The following is a 20,186-nucleotide window of genomic DNA, read 5'->3' as shown; positions in this document are numbered from 1 at the left end:
AAATATCCTTCATCCATATTTGGCGTCATTCATATGAAACCGGCCTCTATCTATTTCAAAATTGTTTTTAAACATATTTAGGTACATAAATAAATTTGTTGTTTGTATATAGCTTAATAAAGAAGCTGGGTTTAGCAAATATTTAGCAAAAATGGCCATAGGTTTGCGCTCTACCGGGTGTACATTCTAGTTTTTTGATTTCTTTTAAAAAAATATAATTCCAACTCTTATTTTAATAATTAAGTCCAACGAACGTATGTAGTTTGTGTTTGACTGTCCTTAAAAGTGATATAATTAGAAATTTCAAGAAAAAGCTGAATTATTCCATAAAAAATATTACATGGAATTTCTAGTAATTCGTAGAAAAAGTATAGTTTTTTTTTTTTGTTCGAGTAATACTCGAATCCAACACTAAATATATTTCTATTTTTAAAAGAAACCTCTTCTAGATGTGGATATCTTCCACCGGGAGGGGGGAAGGGGGGCCCTTTTCCAACATCATATTCCCTCACAATTTTATTATGATTAAAAAAAAATTCCCATTCTCTTCTCTATTTTTCTTCTTATCAGACATTTCCTTGCAGAAATATGAGACTCATCATCCATTATTTGATAAAGAAAATAGGGAAAACCACAAAAAATGAGGAAAAATAAAGAAAGAAAAATGCCATCTTTAGAAAAATATTCTGAAGCTAACAGGCGCATTTTGTCTCTTTGTTTTATGGTTTTGCAACATAAATATTGTTGTATCTCAAAGTTACCTTATTTTATGAATGTATGTAGATGTGAATATTGCCAAAATTGGGGTGATTGTAAATGTAATACTCAGGATTTATTGAAGAAATATCTTTAGACATTTATTATAGAACGTTTGTCTATTCGACGATCCCCTAATAACTTCAGAAAATGCCACATATTCTCGATAGTTACTTCATATAGAGATTTTCTTCTTCAAGAATAAAAAAAAAAAAAAAAAATGATAACATCTTTGCTAAATACTAAACACTTTTCAGATGTGCAACTTTAAAAAATATATATTACAGGCGTAACAGTCATATTTTATGCAGCTCTAGTTTCAACAATGACTCACCTTCCTCCACCAGATTACAAAGTGCTGACCAAACCATTAATGACTAAACTAAATATATTTTTCATTTCCTCCTCAAAATTGTTCTTTTTTGTTTTACGAAGATCCTATCGGGGCACAAATAATAGTATTTACGTTGTGACGAGGGGAAAAAGGTATTGTAATAAACATAGTCACTTTAAGATAATATACAACCTAGGTACATAATATGTATATAGGATATTTATGTTCTTATCTAAAATGGTGGTTGTTGTAGTGTTGGATTCGAGTATTACTCGAACCCAAACTATAATCAAAACTCGAAGCATTCGAGTTTTGATTATAATGGTTGAGGCTGGTTTTTCATATGTAAAGGAAAATTGATGTTGTACTAAGAAGGAAAACAACCAAATTACTTAATATGTAATGTGTAAACATAAAAACAATCTTTTAAAAAAATCAACATAAGGAGAAATCTGCAATTTATGTTTTTACAAAATGAAAACCATATAATATTTCGTAGACGTATTTTGCTCAATTACAGACTTGGTCATACAATTTCTGGGATGATTTGAGATAATTAAAAATTTAAATTGCAGTTTAGAACCTTCAATTCATTTATGAGATTTAATAGGACCAAGATATGACCCTTTTTCATAAATTTGATAAACTCCACATTCTTTTAAATTTTATAATTATGCCATTTACTGCACCTTCATCAGTATAGCTTCCTAATAGAAATTGACAATAATTATTCGTTTAAGAATACAAGTATATTTAATCTAGACTCAATTTTTGGGGGAAAATATTCTAGCTTTTTTTTTTTTTTTTTTGTGAAATTCTAAAAATTAAACTCTCGAATAATTTAAATTCCGTTGATTTTATTTTTCTTCAAAAAACAAAGGCAAAATTCTCCAAAAATTTCACTTTTGGAGAATAAAAATTACAAAAATCCACAGGTGTAAACAAAAAATTTAATTTCAGATATGAAATTTTTTAGTAAAAAGCAAAAATTCCTTAATTTGGTAGCAGGGTGCTACAACCTCTCCAGCCACCCCTAGAATTCCATCATTGTCCTAACATGATCTCGACTTGAACTCCATCATTTTGACTCAAACCCATTACTAGTATTTTGTTAAAGTAAGACAAGATCTGTTATTTTGATGTTTTTTTTGTCTTCATTTAGCAATTGGAAGAAGCACGATGATGATCGTGCCTTTACCATCTACATATATAATAAGCAAATAAGCCTCCCCCCCTCCGATATATCCCATCTTCTAATAATAGACTCAACAAATAAATTACACTTTCGTTTCTAATAATATTGTATTTTATTTTATATTATATTGGGGGAAAAGAAAGAGAATATGACCTCTAAGATGCTCTTTTGAACGAAAGAAAGAAATAAACCATAATTTATAATATGAGGCATACATATACTAATTTATGTTTCTCTCTACTTTGTCTGTTAATTTTCCATCATCAATGGGAAATATGAAGAAACTTCCATCACTTTCACCAAGACAACAGCACAGAGTACTAGTAAATACCGAATATTTCTTGATCAATAAGCAGAATGGGGACTGAATACGTGTAGACGTGCATAACTAGATGATTTGTATGGAATCAAGAAAAGACCACTAAAAAAAAATTAATGATATGTTTAAATATCATATTTAGCACTATTTTATATTCGATAACTCCTCCTTGACAAGTAATAACAGCATCGACACGCTGGCGAACAGATTGGCAGCTTTCTAGATGATGAATACCCCCCTCCATGGCGTACCACGATGTTATAATGGCAGCTCGAAATGAATCCAAATTTGGACGAGAGGATATTATTATCCAAAACTCCCTCAACTGCAAATTCCAAGGTGTTAAGATCAGGGCTCAAAGATGGCCACAAGTCAGCATGACTCTTATTGTAGCAATTTGGATTCTTGGATTGACTTCTTGATGTTGCAAGCAGTCTGTAAGGAGATTCCAACGATCTATGCAGCCTTCTCGGCACTGACACCCCGCGGAGTAGATCACACACCCATGGGCTTTTTTTTTGAGGCTCCGACATTTTACACTTGGAGAAATGAGACGAAAACTAAAGATGCTTATTTTTGTTTCAGCTGTCGTTGGGGTTGCACTCGTATCGTGGCAAAACTCATTAGGATTTTAGGATATAATTTTTACTGTAAACATTATGAAATGGTAAAAATCCAATATATATATATATCAAGAAAATCATGCAACGGAGTAATTTGAGCTCCTCCAAGTGTTTTAAGATTTACAATCCTGTCAGGTTTTGATTGGATAGAATGTGTCAGCAGCTATTATTGCCCATTTAAACAGACCCCATTGAAATAAGTGTGTTTGAGGGGGGATTGATATCAGAACCTTCCACTAAGCTGGCAATGGATACATCTCTAGTAAAAATATATTCCAATCAACTCACTAATTAAATGCTACATAATAAAATTATTGTCATGTAAAAAAAAAAATCATGTGAGAACCACTTTTGATATCATGTGTGAACTAAATTTTGATTCCTTTAAGCCGGATTCTCAGTGCCTTTTATGGTGGGTAGAAACTCACTCATTAACTAAGTATATTACGTAAGATAACAACTTACTTAGATGACGTAAACATTTGGTTTACATTTCACAAGAGAAATCCATCTAATAAATTCATAATATATAACAATAAATAAAAACCAAACAAAAATTGACTTGGAATGACGTGTAAACAAAAAGTGGAATTCCAAAATATGTATATAAGCATTTAAGAGTACTCAATCTGGACTAATGGATGATGCAATCCATTATAAAATTTGTCAAACCCTTACCAAACACTAATAAGTATATGGTTCATTTCAGAACAAAGTCAGAAGATTTACAGATGAGTTCCCTGTCGGAGTTTCGACGGAACGTGAACTTTCCGTCGAAAAAATATATACCCAAAAAGTAGTTTTGCCTAATATTTTATCAAATTAAGCAATTTAGCTTTTGAGTTCTTATTGGAGGGATTTATGAAAATCAAATCATTGCTTCAATTTCTAATATACGAAAAACGATTTGTCAATTTTTTTTTTTTTATAGTTTGAAATTTCAAAAATTATTTGAACGCAAATAACTCCACAGATAATAATTATAATTTGTGCCAGCTAGATCCGGTGTAATGCAAGAATTATAAATTAGTACAATATGTCCAAATGAGGTGATTGAAACCGGATTTGGCCCGGAAAAAACAACATTTTTAAGACCCTTGTGGAATTTCTTATACGTAATCTACAAATCATCCATAATTATTAAATAAGATACGTTGTTAATTAAATTCTGCATCTTTTGTATTAAAATACTATCCTTCTAAAACCTCTCAATGCAAAGTTATTTTAAGAAAAACAAAAAATAAACAATCATTAGATATTAAAAACCCGGATTTCAGAGTATGGACAATGAGGCACGTCACCTTCTGAATGATTTCCCAAAACTATGTAAAAACAAAATTTTAAATATGTACTACCATTAGGAAACAAAAAAAAAACTTCTATCATTTAAAAAAATAGTTTTATTGCCTTTTGGAAAAAGGAAGTTATATTGTCACACCTTGTATAATATACATAGTAGGGTGTTCCTCGCATAGAATCCAATTAAATCCTTTAAAAATGTAGAATAAGTTTGAGGATAGCTCCTCAATTAGGGTAGGATTTAAACAGCTCTTCTTCCGAAGAAGAAGTTATCATCTGAGAACGTTTCAAAATATTTTTTGAAAAGATATATATATTATACATACTTTCTTTTATAAAGATGGGTCATTTTCGAACGAATGAGTCAGACCCTCTATAAATTAATAATCTGTCAGCGTCTATCAAAAGGGATCAGATACGAAGAAAAAAAGAAAAACAGTCAATCTATTAAGATATCTGTTGGAGAATTGTTTGTTGTCTTTGACTGCCCCAATTTCCACATCAAATAATAATAAAGTAGTGAGTCCACAATATCCTTCTCTTGCCTTCCTTTTTTTCATTTCTTATAAAAACATCTTCAAAAGTAGTGTTGGATTCGAGTATTAGATAAACTCGGAAAAGATAATTTTCTAAAAATTTACTCGAACTCCCACAAAATATGTTTTTGTCTAAAATAAACTTAATTTGGACTAGAATCATAATCAAGACTAAAATTTGGACTAGAATTATAATCAAGACTTTTTACATTCGAGCAGTAATGACTAATCAGATTTTTAGTTTTAAATGAGACTAAAATGAACGAGTGATGATCATATTATTTTGTATACATTTAATATCCAAAACGATTTTTTTAATATGATTTAAATAATTATATCAAGGATAATTAATCTTGAATGTGATCACCGTAGGCAGTAACAACAGCCTTCAGGCGGTGGGTCAATTTGATACAGGTGATTTTGAGATAGGGATCTGACATGGAATCCCAATGTTTATGGACAGAGTCCTTTAAGACCTCAGCATTAAGTTGTTGGATTCTTCTGGACAGGGACTCTATTTCCCGCCGAATATTTGAAGCCAGGATATTCAGAGTTTGTGATTGGTGAGGCCCAGAATTAACCCAAAAAATTAAACTGAACTAAAGATTAACTATTTCACCATCTCTGCTCTCAGAAGTGGTACTTTTAGGCTCGTAGAGAGAAATAACCTGCCACTTTGATGCCCTTTGATACGATGTACCTTGAGACATTGACGTACATAGATATCTCCACGATGGAGATTTCCAGCTACTCTTTAAAGGCTTTGACTACCGCTTCAGTAGTCAATTTTAGTGGACGACCACTCTTGGGGCTTCTCCAAGATCATTATCCTTATTCAGGTGATCCTTGATATGATATATGGTTGTCATTGAGCCATATTTGACTGCCATAATTGTTTTTGGGGGCATTTCGGATGCAAGCAAGGTTGGAATCTTTCGCCTTCATTTTTCTAATGACATAATCATAAAATCGAATATTTTGAATTGAACTTGAACAAAAAGAAGAGACTCTGGGCTCTCTGTAAAAGATAAAAAGAATGAAATTGTTGTAGGTTACGATGAATTATTAAGATTTAAAAATTGTCTCAAAACTTTTGCACGATCAAGTATCACTCAGAAGAACAATCAAAAACTAACTAAAAACCCCGGATTTTCTTATTAAAAGAAGAGTTGATCTTGTATTAAAATGGAAAAACAGACATGGTACATATTAAGTAGCAATTCTCATGGAATTGGACATGAACAAACTCTCAAAAATTGTGACAGGAATCCAACACTAATCAAAAGTACGGTATAGTATTTACTTCATAAATACATCACTTGGACAAATCCTCTATTTTTCAAGTACTTGGATCAAGAAATCGATAGCAGCAACAACAACAACAATTTCTAGGATATATTTTGTTTGTTAAATCGATCCGTGTCCATTACTTATATGATCCATGACGAAACAGGGCAGGTGTTTCTCTCCCCTATGAGGTCCCTCCCCCCCTCATGCTCCTGTTTTTATTATTATCGTTATAAACATTTTACCACGATCAGTATGGAAATCAATCATTGAAATAACTGAAAAACTGTTCTCACGTTGTTACTTTGTTAGTATCGCGCAACCTGTTCTCCAAAAAGAAACGGGGAGGAAGGCCTAAAATCACTTGATAGTAGTTAGCCCATTTCTTCCAACTATGAAATCATTGTTTAATAACAGTTGGGACTTTGGACTTTGACAAGAAGCCATTTGAATTCAACCAATTAATATTGCTTAGAACACTGAAATGAAAACGGCAATTGACAACAAAATCCACTGTACACATTTATATTATTGAAGTAATGTGTTAAAATATTTTTTTGAACGCTTTAACTCCATACTGCACGTATGGAAATAGAGCATTCTACATAAAAAATCTGTATGTTTCTCTCTATAAATTATATAGGTTCTATTTTTTTTTTTTAAAAAGGCTATTATACATCACTCCTATAAATGGTAACAGCACGCCAGTGAACTCACGTTCCATAAGAAACCTCTTCTACACATAAATCAATTTTTGTATTCTATCTCTCTTTCTCTTAAAGATGTTTAGAAATGTTTAAATCACTCCCTCTTTCAGTTTAATGTCAGTATATAATTATCTGACATTATATATGCGTATGATGTCTGTACGTTGTAATTCATTCCTTTTAAAGTTCCTCACTTAATTAGTAGACATAGCTCCAACCAATCAACACCCAGAACCCTGAGGGAGGGGAAAAAACGCAGGACAATTGAGAACTCAGAGTAAAATACAGTCTACACTTGAGTTGATTGCCATTTTATTGACCATTTTGCTTGCTAGAGAGTGTGGTTCCCATCAAGGCTTTAAACCAAGTAGTGAAACGAAGAACAAGGTAGTACATAATTGAATATTACTCAAGAACTTACTTAGGAGACTCCAGTAATTCAGCCTTTTAACTGAGTTAAGAAGGTTTATATCCGGCATAAGGGAAAATGATATGGTGACGTCATCTATGGTTTCATAACAAGCCACATCATGCGTGGGAAAAATATTCCTTACAAAAACCATGAGTCTACTCAAGCTAATAGGCACGTTCTGCTACTTTGTTTTATAGCTTTAGAGGGAAACGAAGTAGAAAAATCGACAGCTGACAATAACATAAATACGGATTGCATTTGTCACGTCGTTACCTTTATTGTATTAAGTAACCTTTCTTCCAATCAGAAACACAAAAAAGGCACAAAATCATTTGGTATTAGACAAAATAAGTCCGAGACTTTAAAAATAAATTACATACTATTTCATAATATTAAATCCTACTTAGTATTTCATTCGATAATGTATTCTAATATTTCTTAGTAATATTTTATTAGAAGCGTAGCTAAACATTTAAATATGATAGCCAAAATTTATTTATAGAAATAAAAAGATGGGCAATAATATATGTATATTTATACAAGTAACAACTTGTACACCACATATATATATATATATACGACTAAGGATCGGCAAGAAATTGTATTCCTGCCCATTTAGAAACGGAGCATAAATAGGGTATAGTTGACGAATATCCCGATTAAAAAAAAATACTAAATATGGCGATTAGAAAAGGAAAAACGGTTGAACGTGTGCTCTTTCTTCTTTTTTCTTAATTATTTAACACAGTTGTGTGTCTGGGTGGGGGGAGGAAGGTTACATCTCCCTCTAAAAGAAGAATTCTCGCCTATCTTTGGTGTAAATTAATTTAAAATTGCATAATGAAACAATTTTAAACATAATTACAATATTTTCCCTCTACTAATGCACCTTAAAATGTAGAAGGTTCTCTTCTTTAAAGCAGTAATTCATTTTCAAAATCATGTACGTGGCATCTGATATGAACAAGGTTCTTAATTATCCCCCCCCCCTTCTTCTAGCTCTCTCGTACATATTTCCCATCTTTAAGCACAAGGGGTGTCTGAAAAGTTTTGGACCTAAACGTGAAGATGCAGCAGCTGAAATAAAAGCTAGTCACATCTATCCAGCATCTGTTGACAGTTACTTAACATAGTGTCAGCCATTTTTTACGCGCGGTTGTTATGTAATAGTCGTTTGAGTCTGCTGATGTGAGTATTTTTATTCAATTATTCAATATTTATTTTTGAAAGTCTACTCTTTCAATAGATTCAAACAGTAGTAAACATATAAAAGCTTGTTGAGTTTAAGTTAAACGTGTCTAAGTGAGTCCAACTCGGACTAAGTATGCCAAAAAAAAAGGGTCTCGTGAGAACTATTTTGCAGAGAAAAACGCCGAGTACATTTTGGAGGGGTTACCGAGATGGGATCCTCACTGGGAGAAGTGTGTAGAATCTAAAACTTTTTAGGCCACCCTCGTATAACTGATCAAAAAGAATAATACATCCCAGTTTTTCAATGTATATAATAAAATATAATGTGTAGGTTGCGTGACTCATCATTACTACAAGGATATTTTACGCACACAATAAAAAACACTCTTTGAAAGTTTCTCTTTCATTATTATTATAATGATGATGATGATTGTGGAGCAAACCACGCATACACACAATAGTGGCAGTGTTTATCATCAATAAAAGATGACGATAGAACTCCATACATATATTTAGACTGATGGTGGTGAAATTACAGAAATAGTAAACATCATTACGGATTCAATTCATCACCTCCCAAAAAAATAAAGGAATAAAAGAAAAACCCATCAACATACTATATATAACTAATATTCTTCATTTTAATAAGTAGCTTTTAATTCACTTCGATATATATTCTTCCGAAAAAATAATATATATATACCTATTATGTATGTATTTTACCTAGTTTATTTATTACTTTTTAATGATGAGATTAAAATCCTACTAGGTACACATAAAGGACGCTTTCAAAATTCTTCCAACAACGAGAGTCATTGTTCTTCTGAGTGAACTTCAAACGGATACATTTTTCTAATCCTTTAGATTTTGGCAAATTTATAGAAAATAAAACGATTTTTTTTCTCTCAATTATCTTGTGCTGTTATGAGCATTTTGAAATAAAAGATATTCTATTAGTAAAATTATTTATTAATAATTTATTTTAAATTATCCTTAATTATCTGTCAAATTTTTCTAAAAAGTTTTTTGTCTTTTTGAAAAAGCAAAAAAAAAGCTATTTGTCAAATTGGGCATTTATTTAAAAAAAACATTCTGAGTCAATTATAGCATTTGTATTCCAATTTGTTGGATGATTTAAGATACCCAAGAATTTTAACTAAAGTGTATAAACTTCCCCGATATGCCCTATTTAAAAAATCCAATAATTTCTCATCCATGCAATTTCTGGGTCCTTTAAAGGATTAATAAGGACGAGAATTTGTTTAAGAATACAAATGTAATCCACCCTACATTTGTGGAAAAATCTTTCTAGCTTGTTTTTCTGTTGACGGGCCACATCTGTCGTTAGTAGACTATTAATTGAGGAGCTGGTTTTGTATGTAACACAAATGTGTTACATTTTATGAAATCCATAGTATGTAGATTAGAATTACATCTTTTTTTACTTAGTTTTTTTATGTTTCGAAGACTCTTGAAATATGAGATTCACATATTATTATGAAGGAAATATTATACATAGTTCCAAGTCTTGAGGATGTTATGTAAGGGAGGGGATGTGTTTTTTTTTCTGACTATTTCTCCAAAAATAACTTGCCAAGGTGCTGTTTTCGCTAGTGTTGTGTCGACTTGAGTCGAACCAAGTCGAATCGTTAAGGATCGACTAGACGGAATATAGAAATAGAACAATGAACTTTTTATTGGATTTCTAATCATTTTCAACAATATATTTATTGACCGTTTCATTCCTTCGGTACTATGTTAGTTTTTTATTGATGAAAAATGACTTCATTGAGGATACAGGGGCGTCTGTAGGATTATATTTTGGGGGTTAGTTTTTGGAAAAAATTTCAGAAATTAAATTTCAAATATTAATTTTTTTTTTGGAAAAAATTCAAGAAACTACAGCAAAAACAAAACAGGCCACCCCCTGCAGACGCCCCTGGGATAGAGATTTGAAGATAAAGATTCCAAGAGATACATAAAATGAATGGCATTATTGTATTGTCTAGGCAAGAAGTTGCAGAATCCCCCTAATATTCTTCATCCTTTAAGGAGAAAATGCAAATATTTTTTGTTTACTTCATATATAAATGCATACATCCTAATAATTCATAGAAATATTTGAGTGAATTATAGGCTTATTATTGAAATTTGTAGTATGCTTAAGATATTCAATAATTTTAGCTATAGTTTAAAACATTTATTTGCTTTAAGAGACTTATATTGGCCTCGATATGGCCTATCAAATCAAGTCCATCAATTTTGGCTCCTTAAAGTACAATTGGCGACGCACCCAAAGGATTAATCTGAATAGTTTATTAATAGAAATTAACGGTTATTCGTATAAAATTACAAATGTACTCCACACTCAATTTTGAGAAATAAACATTCTAGCTTGCTTTTCTGTTGACCAACCAAGCACCCACATCTTAAAAATTGCATCTTACATAACATAACACTAGGGTTCCCTTCCCCATGTTACAAAAAAGGTAAGGGATTTTACAACCAAAGTGGACGACCTATTATATAATGATGGAAGGGCGTTCTAACAGGCGTGATCATTTCCTTGATTAAAAAATATCTATATTTGAAGAAAAATATAATACTTTGTTTCCATCCCTTTCTGACAAATAGCTTAACGAAGATTATATATTTAATAATAACTATTTTTATTAAATATATAATTATGTATAATATTTGAATTACAAAGTAATCCTTCAGATTTTTGATTAAGTGTTGAAGGCCGTGGTTTATGGCAGCCCTGATGATAGCAGAAGGTAAGGTAACATCTTGGCATTTACGTATTAAAGTATATACTAATAGACATAGGATGATAAGTAGAGTTGTAAATACGTTTGGCTGTTTCAAACATGGATACATAATTAACAAAAACATTAATATCTTGCAGGTTACTAACATATACTTAAATGTATGCTAACAGGGATTTGGACCATTTTGACATCCCCAGATATACGGTTAAGTCCTTATTGGACTCAAAGTACAATCGGCCTACTAACAAATATTCAGTGCTACATTCCCTCATTCATGAGCACATACATTCCTGAGTACACTATATACGTAAATGTTCTCTCCTCAAGAATACTGAAACTGGAGTTGCAAAAAATATGACCTACCGGTATCCCACAATAAAATGAACATGGTAACCCTGACAGTTATAAAAACGTTGAGAAGGTAAATCAGCTTAGTTGTTATGACGTTTCATTAGATTAGCAAGGATATAAACACAAATGTATTAGACAAATCCACTCTGTATCAAGCAAGGGTAATGGCAGGGATTACTCCGATGACGATCTTCAATTCCACGCTGAGTGAGTCCAACAAGGACTTACGCTTATAGCTCCGTAACAAATCCTCAGGGTTACTCCCAGTCCTTCATGAGCGCACGAACACTTTATACTAAGATGTTATTTCCTCAATAATTAAAGAATAATGAGAGCAAGTTTAGCAAATAAATATATATATACAAAAAGCTCAGGTTGCCAACAAAAAATCAACTCAAACGCTAAAAAATGCTTAGGATTTACAACTCTAATAATAATGATAATTGATTGAATATCCTAAAAAGAATCAAAAAATGTCTTGTTCTTATATTACAAATAAATGCGTACTCAGTACAACGGGAGAAAAATGTAATCAATAACCAAGGAAAATCAATAACAACAATAAAAATTTATCTCCTTAGTCATACACATACATAAATCGATTTAGAATGGAGATAGATGAAGGAGAACACAAGGAGAAGTGAAGTGTGTTTTATTTTAAGAACTCCATCTCCCAACCTTTCCTTCCTTCAAAAAGAAAGAAAAAAAAAAGGCTCGAAATTAACTGATATTTGACCATTCGGACATGAAGATTATTTACTTGATTGTTTGTTTACTAAATTCAGGCTGACCTTGGGATGTGAATGCTTTGTTAATTTGCTTCAAATCTATACACCAATGGGTTAAAACCACATGATCTCTATTTGTGCAAATATATTTGCCTATACTACAACTTCTTTGTCCACTAGGGGGCGTTGAGGATGTCATGGTTATTAATCTACAAATAACTGTAATAATAAATCCATTTATTCACTCTTTTAATTGAATTATCATTGTTAATTCTACAAAAAAAAAAAAAAGGGGGGAATTGCACACGTTAGGAAGAAAATGATAAAGAAACGTGATCTGTGGAGTCTCAAAAGCTCATCTTGTGGCAAATAGCTTTAATGTACTCAAATAAATCTACTCCGGCTAACCGAGGGCGTTTCATCACTACGTTTATAACAGGTTTGGTGTGATAATGTCATGTTAAGATGTTTTGGACTATCTATTATTGCCTAATGGTACAGGCAGCAATACCTAGAGTAGACCGTGTATATAGGATACTACGGTATACTCATTGCTTAGTTGTGATTAAATTTAAATACAGTGAATCAAGGATAGAACACTAATATAATAATAATAGTAAAGAAAAGAAAGGAGACATCAACAGCTGATAAGAAAATAAGTACTAGGGGTGAGACAATAAAAACATCTACCATAGTATAATTATGTTACGGATTCTAGGCTTTACTAATATATTTACATCATAGGCTTCTCTCATTTTCCATTCTTAAGATATACAAAAGTGATCATTACGTGACGATTAAGCAGCTTCAGTGATTTATGTATGTTTTTAAGTATATTGTATTCTTGTCATTGTGTTTTTATAAAAAGATTTAAAATAATCATGGAATCAGATTCTCTGACATTGGTATCAATTTTGAAGTATTTTGTTGAACATTTCCTCATAATCTGTAAGCCTCATTATGTATACGAATTCTTGATCATAATGGCGTGGATGTAACCACTAGGGGCAGAGGGCCAAAGTCCCATATATTTTTTCAATTTTAGTATGTATCGGTCCTATTAATGGTGAGTAAGTCACTCAAATTCCCCAATAAACCGGTAATTTATAGCACCAAAAAAATACTGTAATGTTTATGAATGGTGCTGTGATAGTCCTTATATATTTGATACAGTCCCGTCTTAGAACCAGCCCTATTAGTCCTTAGGATGCTCCTTACGACTTCGAACTCTTAGTACTAGAACTGATTAAAAAATAAATAATAAAGTTGAGTGACGTCATCAAGGACCAAACTTTATCAGTTTTAGGACTGATATGAAGGACTGAACTGGATCAGACCAAGAATGAACTCGACATGACTTTTGTCTTCAGTTTTAAATAAGGATCGATACAAAATTAGTGATGAATATGAAAAACCAAAAAATAAACAGATTTAATTGGAGTTGCTGCACTAATAAATGTTCAGGCAAACAACACTTAAAAATAGATAAAGTAGACAAATAGTCGTCAGCTACTAACAAAAAATACTTTGAAAAATTTTATATTATGGGGATACCGTCTCCACTGTGACGATGAATAATTAATTTTATCATATGTAATCATTATAAAGTAACACCACATTACAAAATCAAACAAAAAGTGAATCAATCGACGAAGTTCCTAAGCCATTATTAATTATTATACCGATCCGATTTTGTAGAAGTTGTGAGTTGTATATAAACAGTTTGTTTTTTTAAAAGGAAAATTCTTAATTGATCAGACGTATCCTGTGGCACAGTATGATGTTTGGATGCTCTAAAACATGAGACAATACATGTGTTAGTTTCCGTCTTTAATGAGCTCACATGAATGTTAAATCAAGACGACTTCACTTCTTCGAAGGAATATGGACAAAGTCATAGAGCCTGTAAATCTTGGACCACAATCTTCTTCCCACAGAACAGGGCACTAAAAATGGGCCGTTGATGGGTCTTCCAGTACGGCAATGACCCAAAAAATACGGTCATGGTAACAGAGAGTGGTTCAAGAAGAAGCACATTTAAGAGTGACAAAACTTACGAAATCATGAAGGAATTAAATGTGTACACAATCGCAACACCTTAACGATGCAAAATAAATTTTCTACTACTTAAGTGAGTACCTACCAAGTAGATGAAGAGAGGTAAGTCATTCTTTAATTAAGTTCATATAGTTCATATAAGCAACGTATACAACAAGCGTAGTTAAGTAGATAACATATACTATTGCTTCACAGTCAGTGACTTTAAATCAACATTTTTTATGTTGTATGTAGGGCTGAAGAAGGTATATAGATCATTTTTCAAAGAAGTAGATACAAGACATATGATCGTAAAGAGAAAGAAAGTGGAATATCCTGATGGGCTCTAGGGAAAGCCATAAATAAATGATTTCCTGCATCATTTTGACAAAATTCTTATACATAAGTAGTACATTTCCTAACAAGAGAAAGGTTAGAGGGGTTTGGATTATTCTCTCTTGTAAACCCTATTATTGGTATAGTTGTAAATTATAAACACTTTCCGTAAAAGGAAAATCAAACTGGTAACCCTGAAAATTTTAAGAATGTTTAGAAGTTGAGCAGCCTATCTGTCAAGACGTTTTATTAGATTAGATATAAACAACTATGGAAGGAAGAAAATAAGCAGATATCCCACTCCGTAAATAACAAGAACATTTGTGGCAGCGTGAATTACATTTGTTTTCTTCAACAACGAATAATCATTGACAATTTCTATCATCAATTTATTCTTATTAATCCTTTAGAGGGGTTGCAAATTGACATAAAGTAGCCAAAATTGATTGTCCTTAATAGAATGAAAAATTAATATATTTTATTTGGAAGGAGCCATATCGGGGCCAATATACTGAGTGCAGTTTGACAATTAATAATTTTTTAACCCGTTTTTTCTTGGGACCCCTTAGTTGTACAGCTTTAAAAACCAGTTTATCAGATTCAACAGACAATTTTGTATATAAGTTCTGTTTACAAAGCGTTGAAAATATCCACCGAATACGACCGTCATGCAGCGATCATTGTCGCCCTCCGTGCAGGCCGTGTGCCCAAAGAGATTATCGACTTTCTCAAGTTGTCCTCTGCACCGTGTACAAAGTCGCAATGGGGTTCAAGGAGTCTCGAGGGATGGGAACACCAGCAAGGAAGAAGGGAGATCTGCGTACAAAAATGGCTTTTGGACAATTTGGAGATGTTCTGGTCTAAGGAAATGTGCCCCCCCTAGTTCCCCCGACTGTAATCCTTTGGACTATTTCGTGTGGAACCTCTTGGAGAGGGAGTCCAACAAGCGTGCTCACAACAATTTGGCTTCTCTGAGAGCCTCCATTATTGAGGCTGTGAATAATATGAATAAAAATAACCTGACCAAGGCGTGCAGCAGGTTCTGCACCAGGTTGGAGGCTGTGGTTGAGGCTGAAGGTAGTAGGATTGAATGATTAGGCTCATGGAGGGTCCCTACGCTTGTATATAGATGGGTTTGTAAACTATCTTTACTAATTTAAGAAATAAAAAGGTTTATGTCCTCGTCTCGAAAATTCTTAATTATAAAACCGCACCCTGTATGTCTCTAAAAAAAAATTAAGAATTCAAACTAAACCTAAAAGTCTTGAGTATCTTAACTCATACCACAATTTTGAATAAAAGCATATAACTGACTAAAATATGTCTATAAAATATTGGGTTCTATGTAAATATGAAGAAAACTACTAATTTGAGATTTTTTCATTTGCATAATTTTTGTTCAAGATTGTTATTATGTTGATTCACCACATATGTAGGCGGGAATTACTTCAATATCGATCCTCACTTCAACAAGCCCTCAGTGTTGCTCTCCACATTTCACGAACACTCGTATTTAAATGTTATCTTTTATATGAATTAAATAAAAACAGAAACAGCTTTGGAAAATATCATAAAAACACTGCACAAATTCCCGATTAAAAAAAAGTCTACTACCATTCTAGGAACTCCCTAGTATTTACAGCTCTAGTTATTGAAGTATGTACTTTGTACATACATACCTACATTGCCGAGTGATTTTATTTTGTCAAAATCATCTTACAACCACGAAGTGTGTACTTTATATAGGTATATTAAGTGTTATATAAAGATTTTTTTATTTTATTGTTACAATTCTTCAAGTCACGATATCTTCACTTTCATTTTAATCTCTTGAATCCATCTCTAACTCAGATCCTTCCTTCTCCTATCTTGTTAAGAGAGGGGGGAAAATAATTTTCAATACAACGACTAAACATATAAATATAATGTAGTATCATCAGTACATAATATGTGATGAGTTAACATAAATACAATCATGAACAAAAAAAATCATCACTTTTTTTGGTCCAATATTTCATTCACATATTTGGGTCAGTTATATACTTCATATTCATATTTCCGCAATGAATTGAGATACCCAAGAATATTAAATATAGATTAGAGTCTTCATTTGATTTATAAGACATTATTTGGCTCCCATAAATGGCTCTCTTTGAAATATAATCCAATCAATTTACAATTATTTCATTTTGTGACGAAGAATTCTTAAGAGCAATTTGCGGTGCTTATAAAGGATTAATCCGAATAGTTTATTGAAAGAAAAGGAATTTGGTGAAGAGTACCATTGTAATCCAGACACAAATCATTATATGTTGCTTACTCTGGTGTTAATATACCACATCGTGGAAGAGGTTTTTTCATCGTTCCCCTTCTGACTTTGTATAACTTTCTTTCGGGAGCCCATGATCCCTCTTCTTTATGTTTTTTCCTCCTAACAAGACCCATTGTTCAATGAAGGAACCACAAATATCATAATAAAATGTTAATACCATTTGAACATACAAAAAACAGACAACAAAGGGGGGGGGGCAGCGAGCATCAATTACAAAATGCGACTTTTCTTTTATATTATGTACAGTGTAGAGGAGGACTACAGAATAGTCAATAATATCTCAAACAAACCAATTTCCGTCATATCTACAATGTTTCGATACTGTCATGCACTACTTCTTCTAATAATATTACATAATTATTAAGTAAACGCAATCTCCAAAACTTAACATCGGACTCACTTTTAGATCATCTCTATATTAATAAAAACCTACTATATGTATTTATCACAGTTACGTTTAACGGCTTCTTTGGTAATCTGGTAGAATATATTTTTTGACTTTTCTTTTCTTTTTGCTATAAACTCTTAAAAATAACAAAAGCTGTATATTTGTTTTTTAACCTCTTTATTCAATTTGACAAATGAATCAAATAATTTATTCAACTAATAATAGAAGAATGGTTAATTATGTATCTAATAAACCCCCTTTGTAGATCCAAATGAGCCCAGGGAGCTTGTTAGGGCCCAAACTCTTAATGCATTTTGAAAAAAAATACTCTTTAATTAGTTTTAAAAAAAGTTTTTCAGTCAACACTTGATTTAGGGCCCTTAATGTCCTCAAAATGGGTCACACAAAGTTTAATTTGTTTATGAAACATAGAACTAAACAATTTTGGAAATCTCTGGTAGTCATATTTATCATATATTAGATGTGTACACGTTGTGATATATGAACAAGTTGTAACTTGTCTAAGAAAATTTTACAAGTGACAAAATGAGATGAAGAATTTTAAAGGAAGAATTTCTGTTCTGATTAGGATAATGCGACAATTGAATATTAAATGTATTTTGATGAAAATTACTATTGCACATAAAGTTCCCCCAGTTATATTCCTCGAAAATACATAATCAATATTCAATATGGAAACATCAAAATCAAAAGATATTGATAGTTTCATTGATGAATTGGTAATTTAAAATGACTGAAGATGTAATTAAATTATATTTTAAGAGGCTTTCAAATTGTAATGATGTCCTACCTTGTCAGATCCGCCGTAACCGCGGCTGGGAAGGATGGAGGACTTCTCCTCCAACGTGAAGGAGGTGGAATGGGGCGTGCATTACGATTAGGGAGGGTAGAATATGGAGGTGGAACATGCGAATGAAGGATATCAGGCATGTTGGAATAGGGCCTGCGTCGATGAGGATCCTCAGTGGATCGAAGTAACTGTCTCCTTGCACGACGTTCCCTCCGTTCACGCCGTCTTCGTTCTTTATCTGTTCGTAGACGACGTGAGGGATTCGATGAAGAGCCCGAGTTGACGTTGTTATTGACGTTGATATTGTTGTTAGAAGAAAGGGAAGCAGGAGATGAATGATTGACGTTGTTCGCGTCGTTAGCCATGGGTGGTGATGGTGTTGAGTCTACTAAACGAGTAGCAGTGTAGCTTCCATGAGAGGAAGAAATGATATAAGAAACTCGAGAAGAATACGAATTGTGTGGATGTCTCACAAGATCGTTTTCAACAACACAACACTCATTAGAATTATTATTAGTACTACAAGTATTATTGGTCACTTTAATTAAAACTCCAGAGGAGAGAGAGCCGTCCAACTGACTCAGTGGAGCGTTCACTACTACTGAAGCATAGAGTAGAGAATTTTCGTCCTTCTCAACACTCCGCGCCTCCTCCTCGTACTCCCTTCCGCTTTCTCGTTCACCCTCTTCAACTGTTTCTTTTTCTAGTCCTTTGTTGTTGATAATAGTAATATTCATAGCTTCTAATAGTAATAAAATAAATAGTCCTGCTGATGAAGAATCCACGTTCCTCTTTCCCCCAGGATAACGATAGGCGCAAGCAATCATCAATTATTAAATACGACCATTTTATTCTTCTTCTTCACAATATTCTATTCATTCCTTACATTTATTTACTTACATAAATGCTTGAATAAATCAAAAACTATCTTTACATTACTCTGGTAAAACTGATATACCTACACTCGAGCTCACAACTAAAAAACAACTGAAAGTTCTTATTATTTATTTATCACCATCGCAGCAAGCAAGTTCATATATTACATACTTACAACCATAAGTGAATGACTTGCTTCGTATCCCTCTTTTTTTTTCTTTGGGCATAACTCGTTTGATATGAAATGGGTGTAAAGAGACGCGGCCTAGAATACACGCTCAAAACTTTGTATGTATGTGATGCACTTGTTAAGTCCTTGTGAGTTCTGGGTTGCAATAAGAGTTAAATACATACCTACTATATTTATAAACTTTTTTCATGTACATACTACCTTGACCAATCTTTCAGCTTTCAAAAAGTTAACAGAATGATGGAAAAGAAACCGTTATTTCCTCATTTTTTTTCAATTTCCTTCCAATTTTTAAATTTATTTTCGCATTATGTTGGATCACATTTCCACAACGTATGTTGACAATATAAGTCATTTGGCTTTTTTTGTTCAACTTTGAAAGAAAAAAAAGTTTAGTCGTATTATGGTTGTGCTCCAAGATTTTCGACTATTGAAAAAAAAGGGGAAAAAATATAATTTAGGGGTAAATTATATAAAAACTTTTGAAAAATTATATATTCTTCTAAAATAGTAATTATTTTACAAGATACTAACTTTTCGCACGTTAATTATAACCACGTCATTTATTTATATAACATTATATATTAGGGATTGTACCCAGAGTAATTAGGCATTTACTAAGGGGAAACTTTGTTTTAATAAACCAAAATATAACTCCACAAGAAATTTTCCGTGTTGCTCTCTGTTTTTTTATGAGCCCACTCACA

The 20,186-nt window shown here is 32.3% G+C and overlaps 1 protein-coding gene across 1 annotated transcript in view; it reads right to left on the bottom strand.

Annotated features, from left to right (window-relative positions):
* LOC121119573 (uncharacterized) overlaps nucleotides 1–19,402 on the bottom strand; it is an 87,713-nt gene extending 68,311 nt beyond the window's left edge. The window contains exon 1 of the mRNA XM_040714274.2: nucleotides 18,414–19,402. Coding sequence (XP_040570208.1) covers nucleotides 18,414–19,240 — 827 coding nt within the window. The 5' untranslated portion in view covers nucleotides 19,241–19,402. The remainder of the gene's footprint in view (nucleotides 1–18,413) is intronic.
* Between the last annotated feature and the right edge of the window lie 784 nt (nucleotides 19,403–20,186).

The sequence above is a fragment of the Lepeophtheirus salmonis genome, chromosome 6, assembly GCF_016086655.4.
Source record: "Lepeophtheirus salmonis chromosome 6, UVic_Lsal_1.4, whole genome shotgun sequence".
NCBI classification, from domain to species: Eukaryota; Metazoa; Arthropoda; class Copepoda; order Siphonostomatoida; family Caligidae; genus Lepeophtheirus; species Lepeophtheirus salmonis.
The sequence above is the reverse complement of the archived record's forward strand: the minus strand, read 5'-3'. Positions and strand labels throughout refer to the sequence as shown.